The following is a 20,573-nucleotide window of genomic DNA, read 5'->3' on the forward strand; positions in this document are numbered from 1 at the left end:
GCAATTATTCCAGCCACACACACTGGAGGAAAAAATAGCCTTGCTAATGCTAATTTGTTACTTTCACCCCTATCAGTACTCTCATTTTGTAAAATGTTTTTTTATTGATTTTAGAGAGGAAGGGAGAGGGATAGAGAGATAGAAACATCGATGAGAAACAGCAATTGGCTGCCTTTTGCATGCCCCCTATTGGCGTTGAGCCCGAAACCCGGGCAGGGCACATGACAGGGAATCGAACCAGGGAACTCTTGGTTCACGGGTCAGTGCTCAACCACTGAGCCACACCAGCCGGGCAGTACTCTCATTTTAAGAATGGTGGCGGTGGTGATGATATAACAGTTTTTTCTTGGCTGGCCTAAATAACCCCAGAGCAGGTTAGGACAATATCTGAGCTTTAAAAACCTTTAAAACAGCACTGTTCTGGGAATCAGATCCAGGTCTGGGCTCCTTCCTGCTGCAAATTAGCCAGTGACTCAGACATGTCCCATCCTCATTGGGTTCTTGGTTTTCTCATCTCTAAACTGAAGGGGTTAAAACAGACTTCTGAGGATATTCCCAGCTTTAATAGTCCACCATGGACTCTGAATGCTAAATATATTTTCACAACCCACCATCAAGTGATAGAAAAAAGGACTCTATCACTCCGGAGTTCTGGGCCAACACCATGGGTAAATGAAGCTGGGCTCACGCCCTGTCACCCAAAGGCTGCGCCCTCCGCTGTCCCGGCCCTGGCAGTCGTGGAACCAGATGCCGCCGTTACAGAGAGAGGGAGAGCAGCTCAGGAGGAGCTTGGGGCCTCCCTTCCAAAGCTCCTTCTCCCCACACAACGGTGCACCAAGGGGGAAAACCAGCCCAGAGTATGGAGAAGAGTCATAGCCACCCAACTCTCTTCTTCCTTCAAAGGATTCCCCAACCAGATGTTGCTCTTCACAGGCCCACAGCTGTTTCCTGTCCTGCCACATTCTGGGACTGCCTGATGGACAGATTGTCTTGCTTGAATGCAGACGTTTCTTCTTCCACAGTTTGCACAATCATTTCTGGGGCTGAAGATGTAGTTTAATACTTTCCAGCTAGTACTAACACAAAGCTGAACTCAGGCCAACTAGCTTGCCACTACTAGCAGTGGGGACAAGCTGACCACCTCTGTCAGACAGCAACAGACATTTTATTTGTTTCTGACAGGACAAAAAAAAAAAAGCAAATGATTACACAGCACACAAACCAAAAGCCTACTAGATCTTTATGAAAACTCAAACTCCAGTATTATACAGCAGTTTTGTAATTAAAGCAAACAAAAACAGTTACCAGAAGACACTGGCAAATAAAATGCAAATATTCTTTTTCTTTCTTTTTTTGTTAATCCTCACTGAGGATATTTTTCCATTGATTTTTTTTAGGGCGAGTAGGAGAGAGAAGGAAAGACAGAAAGAAACATCGATGTGATTAGAAACACTTCAATCGGTTGCCTCCTGCATGAGCCCTGACCCTGAATTGAACCTGCGACTCTTTGGTGCCCAGACTGATGCTCTATTCACTGAACCAAACGGGCTAAGGCCAAGTGTTCTTTCTTTACTCAACTAACAGAGGTGACTGAATTACGTAAGAGACAAGGTCCTTGCTAAAGGTCCTGTCAAGAAGCATTAAGCTACAAGAATTCCCTGATTTTACAAAGAACACGTCAACAAATTGTCTTGAGGATTCCCATTGGCTACGTCACCTTGAGACCATGAAAGAAGCATAAAATGTTCAGTCTCCTAACCATGTACAGTAATTTTGTTCTCGTCTCTTTTGGGGTGGCTTTGACCCTTGAGGAGACTCAAGGTGGGAAAGCCTCCAAAAACTTCCCCCGCACGTGCAGGAGGCTGACAACGACCAAAGCCCAAGCAGGATGGGTTAACGTGCCTGGGGACACCCTCGCCGGGCAGAAACCTCAGGGCTGGTAAATCACCAGCGAACACAAGCACGGTTTCCTAGAACAGGTTTTAAGCAGACAGAAAGCAAGAGGCACAGGAGCTTGGGCACTAACAGGAGACCCAGCATTTCATTATGGAAACAGTGCCCTGGCCCCTTGGCTCAAGGGCGGGAAAGTTTTGGCGTTAAGTAGGAAGACTGTTTCTTCCCCCCTCGTTTGATTGAAATGTGAGGCCAACTCATAGGTCACTGCATCTCAGCCACCCTGCCACCACATGCAGGTCCATCAGACCAACACCAACACCCTCAGAGCTCTCTCGCTTCTCTTCCCGCCCTAACCTGGGCTCTCCTGTCTAGCCAATTCAGTCCAAAGCAGACTCTTGGCCAACGTGTACTTCTTTTTTAAAAATGTTTTTATTGATTTTAGAGAGAGGGAGAGGGAAAGAGAGATAGACACCTGGATGAGAGAGAAACATCAACATTGGTAGGCTGCCTCCTGACCACCCCCCACCGGGGATGGAGCCCGCAGGCCAGGCATGCGCCCCAATGAGAATCGAACCGGTGACCTCCTGGTGCTGGGTCCGATGGTCAACCACTGAGCCACACTGGCCGGGCCAAAGTGTCATTCTTATCAAGGCCATATTTCAGCCTATCACTCTCTCCCTAGCTTTCCCTTCCTGACAAATCTCTGGGGTCCTCTTATACCGTAAACGCTCGTTGGGCTGCTGGGGGAGAGGAGACAGGGTTGCCTTGGGATTTCCACATTTCTCCGCCCCACTAAGCCTCCCACCTCTTCACCAAGCTGCGGTCACCCCTCTCCTCGCGTGACTCGAACCAAGCCTGCGGGACTGCGGTGGTCACACTTCACCGAGCACGGGTGGTAAGTGCAGTCCTTCCTCTGACGCTGGGGGAACCTCCGGTCTGCTCCAGCCCCCCTCCCGGGAGCCCGGCCAGGGGGCTTTGTCGGGGAAGCCAGAGGGTCCCACCTCCGCCCCGGCCACCGGCGCCCAGCCCCTCGGGCCGTCCACCTGCTGCGGGTACCGCCCCACACGCGCCACGATAGGCCAGCCTGGAGAGCCCGCTCTCCCATTGGGCAGTCGGCCCGTCCCTCCCACGCCACGTCTCCGGGCACTGGCGAAAAAGGCCCGGGTGGTGGCCTTCGGCCCTGGGGAGAGCGACGTAAGAAGCTCTACCTGGAAGGGGTTCACGTCCATTGGGTCCGCGAAGGGGTTGGTGTCGAAGGCTGACATGGTAGTCGGGGGCTGACGGGCGAGATTCGCGAGCGTTCCTGCCTCCGGGCGCCGAGACCCAGCGGCTTTCTCCTGTCAGACCCTCCACTTCCGGGAGCGAGACGGCCGTTCCGGCGCAGGCGCAGCGCCCGCCCCAGGGGCGTGATCCCGCACGTAACAGAGGCCCGCTCCGCCCTCCTGCCCTGCCCGCCTCTGCCTGCAGCTTCTTCCTGCTGCCCGCGCTTCCGCGTCCCGGAACTGGGGAGCCATTCCCCGCGGCTTCTCTGTCTGACGGCATCGAGATTTGTGTTGGGAACTCCACAATATAAACTTTCCAAGTAAACTCCTGTAAGGGGAGCCGGAAACAACTCTTTCACTTCCCTGGAGGGCAGGTTTGGGAAGCACACCTGCTTGGTTCATCTCTGCTACCACCTAATGCAGCCACTACCATTCCTTACTCTGGACTAGTGCAGGGCTGCTCATTGGTCTTTTGTTCATGTTGTAACCAGAGATCTATTTAAAGGGGACAAAATTATTATGGAACTTTATGTTGAAAATTCTTCAGTTATTTTACATAAAGGCCCAAACTCTTAATTTGGCCTCTTGTTCCTACCCCTTCTTTTGCCCACCCCCATGCATTTCAGTCCTCCTAGTGGCTTTTCAGTTCCTCAGACTTCCCTTATTTTCCCCTGCCTCAGGGCCTTTGCACCAGATGTCCCTGCTTCCTAGTATGCTCTTAGCTCATGCCCTCATCGTCACCTAGTTAACTCCTAGTATCCTTCAAATTCAAGCTCAGATGCCCCTTAGGAGTGGCCTCTCTTCACACTGTAGGTTGGATCAGCCCCCTTCCCCACGCATAAACTCATTATTAGCCTCTACTTTTACTTCATAAAACCTATTGCAGATTGTAAGTACATACGTGTATAGGTGGTTATTTATTTGTGCCTGTCTCTCCCACTAGATCGTAAGCTACACAGGGGCAGGAGTAGGGTCTGTTTTGCTCACTGTTGTATTTCTGGCACTAACAGTACCAGCACACGATAGGCATTTAGTAAATATTTACTATTTCCCTCATCCACTTACCTTGCTCTCCCCTGTCTAAATACCAACTATTTTTAGGGACCAGCTGAACTTTTCTCCAGGAAATGTCCTCAAGTGGGAGAATGGAAAGGAATCCAGGTTTGTGTCCCCTTAGAAACTACCCTAACCCCCCCCCCCCCACACACACACACACACACACAGCCACCCTTCCAAGGATACTGTAAGGAAAGACTCTTGTTTTTCTCCTTTACTACTCATACAGAATACTTCTGGGACCAGACACAGGTTTTGTTTAGTTTTTGCCATACTAACCAATTCTCTGACACAGCTGTGGTCATTCAATTCAGTTCGGATACTACCTACCTGGAGTGAGTTTAGCATCAGATCCCACAAGTTAAGGGCTAAGTCCCACAAGACTGTCCCCACTTCAGATGGCAATTGCAAGTCTCAGATTGTCACCTGTGCTTCTGTAAATCAGGGTTCCCGTGAACCCCTCGGCAGGGTCAATAATTTAGAACTGCTTCCAGAACTCAGAGAAACACGTTTACTGGTTTCTTATATAATAAAGGGTATGACAAAGGATACAGATAAACAGCTAGTTGAAGAGATACATAGGGTGAAGTCTGGGTCCTGAGTGCAGGTGCTTCTGTGCCGATGGAGTTGGGGTGGATGTATTCACCAACCTGGAAGCTTTCCCAAGAGAGACTACATCCCATAGGCATGGTCATAATTGATAGTTAACTCAATCTCTCTCCTCTCTCCTCCCTGGAAGAGAGAAGGTAGGGTGGAAAGTTTCAAGCTTCTGATCAAGGCTTGTTCTTTCTGGTGACCAACCACATCCTGAGGCTACCCAGAAGCCCACCAAGAGTTGCCTCATTAGGACAAAAAGTGCTCCAATTGCCCAGGAAATTCAAGGGATTTAGGAGCTCTGCCTCAGAAACCATGGTCAAAGACTAAACTTTAGAACAAAAAGATGCCCCTAGCACTTTTATTGCTTAGAAAATTACAAAGGTTTTAGGAGTTCTGGACAGGAGCTGTTTATTATATCACTAGAGGCCTGGTGCACGGATTCATGCACCAGTGGGGTCCCTCGGCCTGGTCTGCGCCCTCTCACAATCTGGGACTCCTTGGGGGATGTTAGACTGCCGGTTTTGGCCCAATCCTTGCAGTCCAGGCCAAGGGACCCCACCGGGCCTCTAGTATGCATATAAGATCTTTGGTTAATCTCTTCCCACCCTCCCCCTTCATCAGTCTGTTCCATGTTTCCATGCCTGTGCTTTGAGTGTCTGCCCCCTGGTGGTCAGTGCGCATCATAGTGAACGGTTAAACAGTCGAAGGGTCACTTAGGCTTTTATATCTATACTAGGGACCCAGTGCATGAATCTGTGCACCTTGAAAGGAACTGTGGCCCTGAGGCTGTGGTGGGCACAGGGGCGGGTCTCAGCCCACCTCCGTGCCCCTGCCTGGCCCCTCCCGCCGTGGCCCCCAATCCCCTGTCTGCCAGCAGACTCGCTCCTGCCACCACCACTCCCATGTGCTGAAAGGGCCGGCCCCACTCGCACCCACTGACGGTGCGGAGCAATTGGGGCCAGCGCCAGCAGCAGGTGCGAGTGGGGCCAGCGCTGTCAGGGGGTGCGAGTGGCGGCTGCTGCCCCAATCGCCCTTCAGGAGCAGGGGGAGGTGGAGAAGCCCTTGGGGGCAATCGGGGATGACAGCGGATATGAGTGGTGGCTCTGGCGCCAGCCATGAGTGCGAGCGCCAGGCGAGATGCAGGAGCAAAGAATTTTCAGTAACCACCAAAGGCTCGTCCCAATGACAGCAACTGGCACCCCGCCTTGGTCTGGTGTCCCCGCTCACCTGCTCCACCATCCTTCTGCGGCCACCGCCCACCATGTTTCGCATGCATCCCCTGGTGGTCAGCGCACATCATAGCGACCGGTTGTTCACTTGTTCAGTTGTTCCGCCATTCGGTCTATTTGCATGTTAGGGTTTTATATATAGATATATAACAGCCTAAGCTACCGTTACAACCGAACGACCAGAACAACAGGAACAACTGGTCAACCAATCACTATGACACGCACTGACCACCAGGGGGCAGACGCTCAACACAGGAGCTGCCCCCTGGAGGTCAGTGCACTCCCACAGCCAACCACCTGTGGCCGGCCAGCGGCATTGGCGTCTGGCATCCGGTCCTTCTGTGCCCAGTCTGGCGACTGTCACTTCTTCTCCCGACCCTGCCAGGGCCTTTGGGCCCCCGGCTGAGATGGGGAACCGGGGATGCTTGGCGGCAGACACAGCCCCGTTCCCAGGGGGGCCGAGGGACAACTCCCTCCTCAGGCCCCACAGCCAACCACCTGCACCCCATTCCTCTCCCCCCGCCCCGGGCCAGCAGGCCCTAATCGGCCCACCACCCGCCCACCGCCTGTCCACCACGGAGGGAAGGGGGGAGGCGGGGAACTGTGCAGTGGCGGGGCACTGGTGTTGGTGTTCAGCATCCAGTCCTTCCGTGCTCTCTCCAGCAAACATCGCCTCCTCTCCCGACCCCGCCGGGGCCTTCGGGCCCTGGGCTGGGACAGGGAACCTGAGGTGGGTGGTGGTGAACTCAGCCCCTTTCCCAGTGGTGCTAAGGGCCAGCTTCCTTCTTGGGGCCTACAGCCAACCTCCCATGCCCTGTTCTTCCCCCCAGCCAGCAGGTCCCGATAGGCCCGTAGTCCCTCCCCTATCTCTCCCCCCAGCCGGCAGGACCCAATTGATCAGCCCTGATCGCCAGCCAGGGCTAGGGACCCCACCTGTGCACGAATTCATTCACTGGGCCTCTAGTATATAGATAATATCACAGGAAGCATACAGAGATATTTGCTGTCTGCAGCCTGAGAAAACAGTCTATACAACATGAGGCTATCCTGCCTCCTTGTCTGCCCAACCTAGTATAATGGTGGACTGGTGAAGAAAGAATGGAACTTGTGTAGAGCTGGCCCACTTATCTGTCTTTGAACTCTCCTGGGATCTGTCCACTTTCCTGTGAAAGATACATCATGCATTTATTTATTAATTCACATATTCAACAAGGGAGGAGGTATAGTAGACCAGAACTCTATGTTCTTGGACCATTTACTTCATCTCTTCAAGATCCATTTTTCTCATCTCTAAAATGGGGCTCATCAAAAGACAAAGAGAGAATATTAAAAGCAGCAAGAGAAAAGCAGTTACCTACAAGGGAGCATCAATTTGATTGTCAGCTGATTTCTCAACAGAAACTATGCAGGCCAGACGAGAATGGCAAGAAATATTCAAAGTGATGAATAGCAAGAACTTACAACCAAGATTACTCTACCCAGCAAAGCTATCATTCAGAATTGAAGGTCAGATAAAGAGCTTCACAGATAAGAAAAAGCTAAAGGAGTTTATCACCGCCAAACCAGTATTATATGAAATGCTGAAAGGTATTCTTTAAGAAGAGGAAGAAGAAGAAAAAGGTAAAGATAAAAATTATGAACAACACATACATATCTATCAACAAGTGAATCTAAAAATCAAGTGAATAAAAATCTGATGAACAGAATAAACTGGTGAATATAATAGAATCAGGGGCATAGAAAGGGAGTGGACTGACAATTCTCAGGGGGAAAGGGGTGTGGGACGTGCGGGAAGAGACTGGACAAAAATCGTACACTATGGATGAGGACAGTGGGGGGTGGGTAAGGGCAGAGGGTGGGGTGGGAACTGGGTGGAGGGGAGCTATGGGGGGGGAAAGAGGAACAATTGTAATAATCTGAACAATAAAAATTGATTGAAATGAAAAAAAAAGTAACCTCCAACTCATTTAATTAAAAATAAAATAAAATAAAGTAAAATGGGGCTCATGACAGTACCTATCCCATAGGGGTATCTTGAGAATGAAGTGAGAGAATTCTTGAGAGCAGCTTAGTACAGGATTTGGTAGAAAATAAATGATAGCTGGCCCTAGCTGGTTTGGCTCAGTGGATAGAGCGTCAGCCTGTGGATTGAAGGGTTGCAGGTTTGATTCCAATCAAGGGCAAATGCCCAGGTTTCGGGCTCAATCCCCAGTAGGGGGCATGCAGGAGGCTCTGATCAATGGTTCTCTCTCATCATTGATGTTTCTATCTCTCTCTTCCTCTCTGAAACCAATAAAAATATATTTTTAAAAAAGGAAATGAAAATAAATGTTAGCTGCTATTATAGCTTGAGCCTCAGCTGGGCACTGGCAGATATGTGATGGTGAATTAGACACACGGTCTAGTAGAGAAGAGAGAGGAAAACAGATCATCACTGGATAATATAGTGTGATCAGTTCAGCTAGAGATAGACAAGCAGGAGGTAAGGGTGAAAGGTTCTAGGTTCTCTAAACATCCTAGATTTCCTTATAGATATTTTTTCTGTTTGTAGGGAGGGCGGCATGGGGTGGAGGCTCTGTCCCAGCAATCTAAGTTCTTCCCTCCCTGTAGAAATACTATGAGGAAGTGATTCTGTCTTCTGTGGTGGCCATAGTGGGAGGTGCTCTAAGAACCCTCAGTGCCTAATCTAATCCCTCTTTTCTGTTTTGTTTTTTAATCCTCACCTGAGGATATTTTTCCACTGATTTTTAGAGAGAGTGGAAGTGAGAGGGAAAGACAGAAATATCAATCTGAGAGAAACACATCCATTGGTTGCCTCCTGTATGTGCCCCAACCAGGGCCCAGGCCAGGGAGGAGCCTGCAACCAAGGTTCATGCCCTTGACCAGAATCGAACCCAGGACCCTTCAGTCCGAATGTCAGATGCTCTAACCACTGAGCAAAAGGCTAGGGGGAGTTATGCTGTTTGTATGATTCTTTTAAAATATATATTTTTATTGATTTCAGAGAGGAAGGAAAGGGAGAGAGAGATAGAAACATCAATGATGAGAGAGAATCATTGATCGGCTGCCTCCTGGGCCCCTTCAGTCCTCAGGCCGACGCTCTATCCACTGAGCCAAACCAGCTAGGGCTGTTTGTATGATTCTTATGTTTTCTGTTTTATTATTCCTTAGTGTATGGTGATGCTTCCTTTGAAATGCAGGCTGATTTATCTGAGCCAGGGGGCCCCAGGTTGGGGGGGGGGGGTTGATGTTTACAGATGGATATAACGTAACAGAGAACAGTACTCCTCTTTTCCTGGGCGTGTGTGGTAGAGGCTGTGGGAATCAGTGTAGGGGAGGCAGAGGCAGGACTGTAGCCCCTCACAAGAGGTTCCCTGGAGCTTTGGCTACTGTGTTCTTATTCCACCTCCAAGGCCCAGGCCAGCCTTTGCCATACAGGGCTCCTGGTGACTCTCCTTGACTTGTGTGTGTGTTGTGACTTGTGAGCAGTTCAGCCTGGAGGAGGGGCTGGGGTTCTGAGTCCTATAGAACTTAGGGCAGGGAGGATGAGAGGAGCCCCCACAACTGCCTGCCTTCCTGAATCCCACATCATCCCATCTGACCCTCCAACAAGCCTGTCAGTCCAGCATTATCCCCTTTTACAGATGAAGAAAGAGAAGCTCAGACAGGCTAAGGGCCTTGCATGTGGTATTTACCATCATGACCAAGCATGCCCATGTTCCCACCTTAGGGCCTTCCCTCTAGCTGTTTCTTTTGCCCAGAACACTCTGTTGTCCTCACCTCCAAGTTTGTGCCTAGATGTCAGCTTCTCAATGAGGCTTACCTAGACAACATTTTAAATTCTGCAAACTGCCACGCACCCCCTTTTTGTAGCACTTATTTTTCAACATACTGTACGATTTATTTATTTATTTATTTATTTATTTATTTATTTATTTATTTATTATACTTGTTTGACTGTCTCCCCTTCACAAGAATGTAAGCTCTACAGAGGCAAAAGGATCAGCATCTTGTCCTCCGATGTATCTCCAGCCCTTTGAACAGTCCTGGCATTTAGCAGGTTCTCGAAAAATGTGTCCAGTGGAGGAACGAATGAACACTTAGACCTAAGGATTGCAGACTGGAAGCCTCTGAACTGGTGGAGTCTCCTGGTTACTGGAGAGTGGGAGAGCGATTGCAGGAATGGCCGCAGGGGGCTCCCGCGCCTCCCAGGCTCTCGCTCTAGAGGAACTACGTATCCCATGAAGCTCTGGGCGCAGAGGGGCCGCGCGGGTGCTGCCGGGAAAGGCATACATGGGAGAAGTCAGGTCCGGTGCTGCCGGGATGGCCTCTCCGCGAGGTGGGTTTAGCGCCCGGGTGCAGAGAGCGAGGGTGTGGATCGCATCCTGGGGACCCTTCCGGACTTGATAGGGCAGGTGGAACCCACCCTCGGGACTTGGCGGAAAGACGGATGGGCGTCGGCGGGGGCGGGGTACCTGCGGTGGGACTGAGTCGTTACTGCCGCCCTCGAGGAAGGTCTTAGGGAAGAGGCCGCACGAGGCTCGCTTTGAGACCGCGTGCAGTGGGAAAGGGTTCTTCCTCTCCCTCCCCGCCATCTCGATGCACCCACCTGCCCACGTCAGCAGACGATCCTCTTGCGAGGGACATTGGGGCCTGCAGAGAAGGGTCTCCGCTCACAACCTACAAACCCCTTCTGGGACTTTGCCCTCAGACAAAACCCTCAGCTCGTGTCCAGTTCCCCCGGGACAGCAGTCAGGCCTCAGGGGTGGATGGAAGCTGACTCTCTGTCTGTGCCCCAGTGTTCCCACTCTCCTGTGTGGTGCAGCAGTATGCCTGGGGGAAGATGGGCTCAAACAGTGAAGTGGCTCGGCTGCTGGCCAGCAGTGACCCCCTGGCCCGGATCTCAGAGGACAAGCCGTATGCAGAGGTGAGAGCGGCAGCCCACGTGGACTCCTCCACTCAAAGGACCGGAGGCCAGACACGTGGATCCCCGGGAGGGGGAGCTGCAAAGAAAGGGGACCTCTGGGCTCCTCAGATTGGTACAGGTTGATGGCCCCAGGTGGTGGCACCAAAAGAAGAAAGGTTTTCTCATCATAGGCTGGGGTTTCCAGCATTTCCTTCCTCAGAGAACTCTGACTCAGGCTTCTTTGACAATTAAAATTTTTACTTTGACTTTTACATTTTTATTTTATTAAAAATTATTTATTGCCCTGGCCAGTGTTTCTAAGTGGTTAGAGTCTTGGTCCCCGCTCCCACACTGAAGGGTCAAAAGGTCATGGGTTCTAGTCCCTGTCAAGGGCGGGTACCTGGGTTGCAGGTTCAATCCTGTGTGTGCAGGAGGCGACCAATCCATCTCTCTCACACTGATATCTGTCTCCCTTCCTCCCTCTCTCCCTCCTTTCCACTCTCTCTTAAAATGAATGGGGGAAAGAAAAAATGAATGGGGGAAACATCCTCAGGTGGGGATTAACCAAAAAAAGTATTTATTTATTTGCCGAAACCGGTTTGGCTCAGTGGGTAGAGCGTCGGCCTGCGGACTGAAAGGTCCCAGGTTCGATTCCGGTCAAGGGCATGTACCTTGGTTGCGGGCACATCCCCAGTAGGGGGTGTGCAGGAGGCAGCTGATCGATGTTTCTGTCTCATCGATGCTTCTACCTCTCTATCCCTCTCCTTTCCTCTCTGTAAAAAATCAATAAAATATATATTTTTAAAAAAAGTATTTATTGTTTAGAGAGAGGGGTCCAGTGCACGAATTCGTGCACCTTGAAAGGGCCTGTGGGCTGCGAGGCTGTGATGGGCACAGGGGCGGGTCTCGGCCCATCCTCCGTGCCCCCGCCCGGCCCCGCTCACCACAGCCCTGGTCCCGTCTGCCAGCAGTCACGCTCCCACCGCCGCTGCTCCCACGCGCTGATGGAGCCGGCCCCACTCGCACCTGCTGACGGTGTGGAGCAACTGGGGCCAGTGCTGGCAGCGCGTGTGAGTGGGGCCGGTGCCTTCAGCAGGTGTGAGTGGCGGCTGCTGCCCCGATCGCCCCTCAGGAGAAGGGGGAGGTGGAGAAGCCCTCAGGGGCAGTCAGGGCCTGCAGCTGCTGCTTGCACCAGCTGATGGCGCCAAGTGATCGGGACTGGCGCGGGCACCAGCAGCGGTGCGAGTGGTGGCTCCGGCACCAGCTGCAGGTGGGAGCAGGGCTGGCGCTGGAAGTGGGTGTGAGTGGTGGCTCTGGCACCAGCAGCGGGTGCGAGCACCGGGCCGGACCACAGCGCACGGGAGCAAAGAATTTTCAGTAACCACCAGAGGCTTGCCCCAGTGACAGTGACCGGTGCCCCGCCTTGGTCTGGCGCCCCTGCTCACCTGCTCCACCATCCCGCTGTGGCCAATGCTCGCCATGTTCCGCACACGCTCCCTGGTGGTCAGCGCAAGTCATAGTGACTGGTTGTTCCACTGTTTGGTCTATTAGCCTTTTATTATATAGGATTTTTTTTTTATTTTTTTATTTCAGAGAGTAAAGGAGAGGGAGAGACAGAGAAATCAATGATGAGAGAGAATTGTTCATCAGTTGCCTACTGTATGCCCCATACTGGGGATTGAGCCCACATCCCAGGCATATACCTACTGGGAATGGAACTGTGAACTCCTGGTTCATAGGTCGGCACTCAATCACTGAGCCATGCCGGCCAGGCATTGGTTACTTCTTGTATGTGCCTTGACTGGGGATCAAACCCACAAACCTTGGTGAATTGGGATGAGCTACCGGCCAGGGCACTTTTTACATTTTAAAAAATATATATTTTATTGATTTTTTACAGAGAGGAAGGGAGAGGGATAGAGAGTTAGAAACATCAATGAGAGAGAAACATCGATCAGCTGCCTCCTGCACACTCCCTACTGGTATGTGCCTGCAACCAAGGTACATGCCCTTGACTGGAATCAAACCTGGGACCCTTGAGTCCACAGGCTCTATCCACTGAGCCAAACCAGTCAGGGCACTTTTTACATTATTAAAGCTAAAATACTATATATTTCTCCTGCCCATTTAGTAGAGAAAAAGCCAAAGCATAGGGAGGCTTTAGCCTCTAAATCTGAGACTGGCATAAATGAATACTGACACCTCATGGAGCTATTTGAGCATCTCAGATTTCTAGTGACCTTGACAGTGCAGGTGTTATTCTCCTTGTTGGACAGATGAGGAAACCGAGACCCAGAGACAGGAAATAACTAGTCTAAGCCTCCACAGCTGGTTAGAGGCAGAACCTGGACGAGAGCCTGGGTCTCCTGACTCCTGGTATTCTGGGGTCCGCTGCCTCCCTTTAGGTCCATGATTGCATGAGCATTTATACCCAGTGCTGGGAGGCCTGTCGGGATTCAGCTGCCCTATGGGGAACACAGGGTAACTCTGGGATTGGGGCAGGCAAACTGGTGGTGTATGTTTTTCCCTCTTTCCTCCCAAATTTCCTGTTTTTCCAGCTGTGGATGGGGGCCCACCCCCGGGGAGATGCCAAGATTCTTGACAGTCGCATCTCTCAGAGGACCTTAGGCCAGTGGATCGCTGAGAACCAGGACTGCTTGGGCTCAAAGGTCAAGGACACCTTTAATGGCAAGCTGCCCTTCCTCTTCAAAGTGCTCTCGGTTGAAACAGCCCTCTCCATCCAGGCACACCCTAACAAGGTATAGGATCAGAATGGGGTACAATCAGGGTAGAGAAAAGCTTACTTTTAAGGCCCTCTAATTAAAATATATATTGATTTCAGAGAAGGGAGAGGGAGAGAGAGATAGAAACATCAATGATGAGAGAGAATCATTGATCGGCTGCCTCCTGCACACCCCACACTGGGGATTGAGCCTGCAACCTAGGCATGTGCCCTGACCAGGAATGGGACCGTGACCTCCTGGTTCATATGTTGATGCTCAACCACTGAGCACACCAGTCCGGCCCTTCTGACAACTTTCACTGCTGCTTTTACCCTACCTATGCTAGGCCTCAGCTCAAAGCTAAATCCAGGCCTGGCAACTCGGCAAGGCCAGGTGATGGTGACACATGCTGGCAGCTAAGTCTAAGTGCACAGCTGACCAGCCTATGCCAGGGGGGTTCTCTCACTTTACCCAGCCATTTCCTATTTGGTTCTTTTAGGGAATTCACCTTTTAGAGCAGGGCTCCACCCCCAGGGAGTCTTTCTGCAACAAGCCCATGAGTAACATAAGCATTTGCCTATCCAAACTCCTCATGTCTAGATGAGCAAAGTAAGACCCAGAGAAGTGAGGATTTACCCCAAGTCACACAGCTTGTTAGTGTCAGAGTGTGGCTTGGTGTTTGGCTTTCCTGATTCGCAGTCCAGGCCTCTTAAGACTGCCCATTTCTTCCCCAGATTTGGTCCATGTCTCTGCCCTGGGTTGGCTGAACCTGGAATTTCTGCATTATGCCTTGATTGGGCTTGTTGCTAGAAGTAGGAAGCTACTGCTGTCTGGGGCCTGGGAGGGTAGGGAGCAAGGCCTGGGTGGGACTGGTATCCTGCTAGATGATGGCTGCACCTTGACCTTCCTCCTCCTCCCCTGGCCATCCCACAGGAATTGGCAGAGAAGCTCCACCTCCAGGCTCCACAGCACTACCCTGATGCCAACCATAAGCCAGAGATGGCCATTGCCCTCACCTCCTTTCAGGGCTTATGTGGCTTCCGGCCAGTTGAGGAAATTGTGACCTTTCTGACAAGTAAGGTTGAGCAAAATGCTGACAGCATGCATATTGGGGCTAGAATACATGGGCAACCCAGGGCTGAGCTAGAACAGTGGCCAAGAACAGAGGTTGAATGTCACAGGAACTGAAAGGCTGGTTAGCCTCATGAATTCTTGAAGCCACTGGGAGAATCCTGTGAGACCAGGCTTAGTGTGGTTGCTGAGGGTTGGTGAGCAGTCGGTTCACTGCAGTTTGCTTAGCACCGCCTGACTTCTTGGTTAGGGATGGGATAGGCCTCCCGCAACTTCCCACTTCTGTGGGTTCCATCTTGCCATTCCTGATATGGGCCCCGGCCTGGCCTTCCTGCAGAAGTGCCCGAGTTCCAGTTCCTCGTTGGAGATAATGCAACAACCCAGCTAAAGCAGAGCCTGAGCCACGACTCCCAGGCCATGGCCTCTGCTCTGCAGAGCGGCTTCTCCCACCTGATGGAGAGCAAGAAGCAGCTGGTGGTGGAGCAGCTCAACCTGCTGGTGAAGCGGATCTCCCAGCAAGGTGGGTGTCACCATGGGCTGGGCCAGCATCGTCCTAGGTCCCCAGCACACCCTGGGCTGTGGGGACAGGGTTCTCAGCCCCTTTGCTCAGGTGGAACACTAAGACAGGCCCGGCTTAGGTGGCCTGTCAGTGACTTAGCATTCCTTTTCTAACCTTTGTGGACCAGGGTCCTAACTGGCTGTCTTCTCTAGATGGATGCAGACAGATCGGCCTGGAAGACAATTAGGATTTTTTCACCCAGGAATTCTGAGATTTCCCCAGCCATACAGCTGCCCGCTATGGATGTATTTGCACTTTGGAGCTAGATAACAGGAAGAAGGAAGGGGATTTTCTCTCTCCTCTATAGGCCTGATGCTCAGAGCTCTCAATTAATATATCTTAACTTAAATACCTGCCCTGTGCCCAACCTTGTGCTAATTAAGGAGAGTTCAGGAATTGACTGTGGTGGGTGTGGTCATCTTTGGGTTAGGGCAGTGGTCAGGAAACTGCGGCTCACGAGCCACTTGTGGCTCTTTGGCCCCTTGAGTGTGGCTCTTCCACAAAATACCACGTGCGGGCGCGCACGTACAGTGCGATTGAAACTTCGTGGCCCATGCGCAGAAGTCGGTTTTCGGCTCTCAAAAGAAATTTCAATCGTATTGTTGATATTTGGCTCTGTTGACTAATGAGTTTGCCGACCACTGGGTTAGAGAATCAATAGTGCAAAACAAGGCAGAATGGACTCTCACCTACGAGCTTATATGACGCACATGATGAGGCCCCAGCTCCTTCTCCAGGTAACCCTAGAACTCTCCTGATTCTGTCTCTACACATTTCCCCTGCTACTTTTTTTTTTAAAATATATTTTATTGATTTTTTACAGAGAGGAAGGGAGAGGGATAGAGTCAGAAACATCAATGAGAGAGAAACATCGATCAGCTGCCTCCTGCACACCCCCCACTGGGTATGTGCCCGCAACCAAGGTACATGCCCTTGACCGGAATCGAACCTGGGACCCTTCAGTCCGCAGGCCGACGCTCCATCCACTGAGCCAAACCGGTTTCGGCTCCCCTGCTACTTTTGAGCCACAAGTAACTGTTTTATCCAAGTCTACCAATTGTTTTTTGTTGTTGTTTTTTTTTTGTGTGTTTTCTCTGCTTGCATGCCTGTCCCTTTAGGGATTCTTACACTCACAGCAGAAGTGATTCCTTCTATCTGGAAATCTCACAGCACCCTGTTCATATGTCAGGTATAGCCCTTGACACCTGTGAGTCTATTATCATGTGCAAATACAGGTCGTAGACCTGTCTCCTTGACCTTTCTGTGTTCCAAATGCTTAGCCCATAGTAGGCAATCAGCTGTCTGTATGAACTCAGAACAGCCCTCCAATGTAGACCAGCTGGTTTCTTCATGTGACACTGACACACTCTGCTTTTACTTACAAATACCCTCCCCTCCAATAAAGACAACTCAGCTGCTACCCCCCACTCCCTGCCCATTTCTAAAAATCTTCCCTCACCACTCTAGCCCAAGCTGAACTCACATTTTGGCCCTTGGTGCATTCTTTGTCATGCTATCTGGGGTGACCAACCTGGGACTGAGTAATTTTCTGAGATGCAGTACTTTCAGTGCCAAAAAAGGGAAAGGCTGAATTCTTGTGTTATCGCTTAATTAGATTTTGAGTTCCTAGAACAGTGGTTCTCAGCTAGGGGACACTGGCAATTATCTGGAGACAGTTTTGGTTGTCAAACCCTGGGTTGAGCCCTAGCCAGTTTGGCTCCGTGGATAGAGCATCGGCCTGCGGATTGAAAGATTCCGGTCAAGGGCACATGCCCAGGTTGCGGGCTCGATCCCCAGTGGGGCGTGTGCAGGAGGCAGCCGATAAATGATTCTTTCATCATTGATGTTCCTCTCTCTCTCCCTCTCTGATTAAAAAAACACACAACAAAAAACAAAAAACCTGGGTTGAGGTGCTAGTGGTATCTTGTGGGTAGAACTCAGGGATGCTGCTAAACATCCTACAATGCACAGGACAGCCTCCACAACAATCACCTGGCCCAAATTGTCAATAGTGCTGAGGGTGAGAAACAAACTCTAGCTCTCTCTCTTTTTTTTAAATGTTTTTATTGACTTTTTAGAGAGGGAGGGAAGGAAACATGATGAGAAACATCCACCGGCTGCCTCCTGCAAGCCCCCTCCTGGGGATCAAGCCCCCAGCCTGTGCCTGTGCCCTGACTGGGAATTGAACAGGCATGGGATGAAGTTCAACCAGTTGAGCCACCTTGGCCAGGGCGTACTCTACAGATCTTTGAATGCCTAGTGTGGTCCTGGGCACACAGAAAAAAGGCATCTGTGTAAGCTGGAATATCAAGGAAGGCTGGTCTCCAAAAGGTTGAGCATGTGGCTGGTTTAGATTCTTGTGGGCAGGCACTTGACTCTCTAAGGTGGGGCTGTAAATACCACTGAGTGTACCTAAATGCTCTTGGGGTGCTCTGTGATCCTCAGTGGCTGCAGGAAACAATGTGGAAGACATCTGTGGGGAGCTCTTACTGCAGCTGCACCAGCAGTATCCAGGTGATATTGGATGCTTTGCCATCTACTTCCTGAACCTGCTTACCCTGAAGCCAGGGGAAGCCATGTTTCTTGAGGCCAATGTGCCCCATGCCTACCTGAAAGGAGGTGAGCCACATTTTAGCAGTGAGCCCCACTGCCATTTCCCTTGGGCCCTGTTTCCCCATCCAGACAAATGGCGGAGAGGGTGGTTGAGGAGACCTTTAAGGCCCTATCCAGTTCTGACTTCCCAGGGTTCCAGAGTTCCTGGAGTCAGCAGGGAAGAGGCCAGTAAGGATGATGAATACTAAGATGATGTCAGACACTGCTTGAATCATCATACCAACTCCTTGAGGTCATGATACTCATGTTAAACCCTATCAATGTGTGGGAACCACAAATTGAACCTAGGCCATATTGGATCAAGTCTGTTCTTTACCCTGCATCACACTGCCTTCATTTTTGTCCTATTAACCCAAGGATTTTACATTAAAATACACGTTGCCACAGAAGGGTGCTCCATTTTGATTGTTGGCCTTATATCCATTTATGGACAGGAATTCTGGGAGAATTAAGAGTTTGAGGAGGGTTGTGGCTCCCCAAAGGTGAACCTGACTACCCCTAACAGTGGGTGAACTGTCATCTGTTTTTGGTGTCCAACATTTTGGCTTATTCTCCCAGAGAATGCATTTCACACATTTTTTACCTAGCTGCTGTGGATTTGTAGTGCTCAAGTTTGAAGGACCAGCCTTGGAGAGCCAAACACCAGGCATCCTTCATCAGCTTAGCATATGACAATTCTGTCCTCAGACTGTGTGGAGTGCATGGCGTGTTCAGACAACACAGTACGTGCTGGCCTGACATCAAAGTTCATCGATGTGCCAACTCTGTGTGAAATGCTCAGCTATACCTCCAGCCCCAGCAAGGACAGGCTCTTTCCTCCAAAACGGAGTCAGGAAGACCCCTACCTTTCTCTCTATGCACCCCCTGTACCAGACTTTGCTGTTATGAAGATGGAGGTGAGTAGGGGCCATGGTGGGTGTCCTTGGCTTTTTTTGTGGGGCCTGATAACCCTGGCAAAAGACACATTGTGGCTATACTTGGGGCTGGGTTTCCTTTTCTTGTTAAGTTCATTTGGTGAGAGATGGCCCAGGGCCTGCCCATCCTCTCTGTACCAGGGTCCAGATGTAGGCCTCCATGCTGACAAGAGCCTGAGCAGTGGAGAGAAGGCGGTCCTTGGGGTTGTCCTGTGCCTGTGAGCTGTTGGAGCGGAGTCTGAGCTACATCATTCTTTTGTTTCTTCCCACCCAGGTCCCTGGTTCAGTCACTGAGTATAAAGTCTCAGCAGTGGACTCCGCCAGCATCCTTTTAATGGTGCAGGGTACAGTGACAGCCCGCACTCCCACAGCCCAGGCAGAAATCCCCCTGCAGCGTGGTGGGGTGCTCTTCATTGGGGCCAATGAGAGTGTCTCACTGAAGCTCACTGTGCCCGAGGACCTGCTGATATTTCGTGCTTGCTGCCTGTTGTAGAGGCCATAGCCATCCTGGCTCTCCTGCCCAGCCATCCTAAATCCTGGCCACTTTTACCTCCTCAGGCCCAGCCCAAACTCCTTCCCTGTTCTGGACTCTGAGTACTTCCTAGAAGAGCTAGTATAGAGCAGTGAGCTCCTGAGCAAGCCTAGGCTGAACCATCTTCCTGGGAGGAGAGGCCCATGTGAGGAGTAAGGGCCAATACTCCATTTGTATTCTCACCACACCTGACAAATGCAATGCAGGATAGAGCAGCTATTTTACCTACAGTTTTAGACAAGTTGGTGAAATCTATAGTTAGCTCAACATCAGTTACAGCGAAAGGGTAGTAACTGATTTCTAAGAACAGGGTTCTGGCCCTGGGAGTGCCCATTTCTTCAGTGGCAGAGGAGTACCAGTATTGTTCCTCGTCACCCTCTTGCTTTGTCAAAGCAATTAAAAGATCACTTGTGTTGAGGCACTGAATCTTTGGTATTTCCGTCTCTGAAGTGGGTAGGCTGGGCTCTAAAGCACTTTTATAGGAAGGTGTGGCCAGCTTCAGCCTCAGATGCAGAGCTTACAGGCAGGCCTTGGGCCCTTCAGCCTTGCAGACAGTGGAAAGTGGGTATAAAAGAGCAAGATTCTTAAGGATTTGAGCTGGCCTTTGGGCTGAGATTAGCTTGCTAAAAGCAGCAGGCTACGTTTGGCCACACCTACTCATTTACATACTCCCTTGCCTGCTCTCAGGTTACAAAGTTGAGTAGATATGTCAAAGTGTATAGCCTGCAAAGTACTGACTGGCCCTTCACTGAGAAAGTTTGTTAGCCACTTCTCTGGAGCACAGTCAGTCATTATGGATCCAGGGACAAGATAATACAATTCGTCTGGTGAAGAGCAACCTAGGTACTTTTTCTAAACTGGCAGGAAGTACCTAGGAGGGCATATAACTCCCTGTGCCTACCATCTCAGGGGGACACACTTCTGCAGGAGGCTGCACAGCTGTGTTTTGCCACTGAGGATTCTGACCAACAGTCTTAGAGCTTAGCACCCCAGACTAAGCAGAAACCCAGGCTGTTGGTTCCTTCCTGTGGGTAAGGGTTTGGACTCTCACAGAAGGATCTTTCTGGGCTATTGCCCACACTAGACTCCCTGTTCAAGTGAATTCTAGGAAACTACTTTCAAAAAAAGTTCTGGTCAATCTGTTCTGGGTTTTCTTGGCCCCCAAATGTCCTTGGCTTAAAAAAAATAAAAAGCCTGGGAAGAAAAGGGTCTGTC

The 20,573-nt window shown here is 50.7% G+C and overlaps 2 protein-coding genes across 7 annotated transcripts in view; one reads left to right on the forward strand and one right to left on the reverse strand.

Annotated features, from left to right (window-relative positions):
- SCAMP2 (secretory carrier membrane protein 2) overlaps nucleotides 1-3,262 on the reverse strand; it is a 31,878-nt gene extending 28,616 nt beyond the window's left edge. For both annotated transcript variants that reach the window (XM_079768142.1, XM_079768143.1), the window contains exon 1: nucleotides 3,105-3,262. In XM_079768142.1, the coding sequence (XP_079624268.1) occupies nucleotides 3,105-3,161 (57 nt within the window). In that variant the 5' untranslated portion in view covers nucleotides 3,162-3,262. The remainder of the gene's footprint in view (nucleotides 1-3,104) is intronic.
- A 7,025-nt stretch (nucleotides 3,263-10,287) lies between these two features.
- Nucleotides 10,288-19,708, forward strand: MPI (mannose phosphate isomerase). Of its 5 annotated transcripts, XM_079768062.1 has the most exons (8): nucleotides 10,288-10,379; nucleotides 10,840-10,967; nucleotides 13,505-13,705; nucleotides 14,603-14,744; nucleotides 15,078-15,260; nucleotides 17,745-17,918; nucleotides 18,600-18,808; nucleotides 19,101-19,708. In XM_079768062.1, exons 1-8 carry the CDS (start codon nucleotides 10,334-10,336, stop codon nucleotides 19,317-19,319), a joined length of 1,302 nt encoding a protein of 433 aa, XP_079624188.1. In that variant the 5' UTR covers nucleotides 10,288-10,333; the 3' UTR covers nucleotides 19,320-19,708. The 5 variants fall into 5 exon arrangements, with proteins under 5 accessions (XP_079624188.1, XP_079624187.1, XP_079624191.1 ...); XM_079768061.1 differs by having other exon boundaries at nucleotides 18,600-19,180; XM_079768065.1 differs by lacking the exon at nucleotides 19,101-19,708 and having other exon boundaries at nucleotides 18,500-18,737.
- The last annotated feature ends 865 nt before the right edge of the window (nucleotides 19,709-20,573 follow it).

Source organism: Cnephaeus nilssonii (genome assembly GCF_951640355.1).
Source record: "Cnephaeus nilssonii genome assembly, chromosome: 4".
In the NCBI taxonomy this organism is placed as follows: Eukaryota; Metazoa; Chordata; class Mammalia; order Chiroptera; family Vespertilionidae; genus Cnephaeus; species Cnephaeus nilssonii.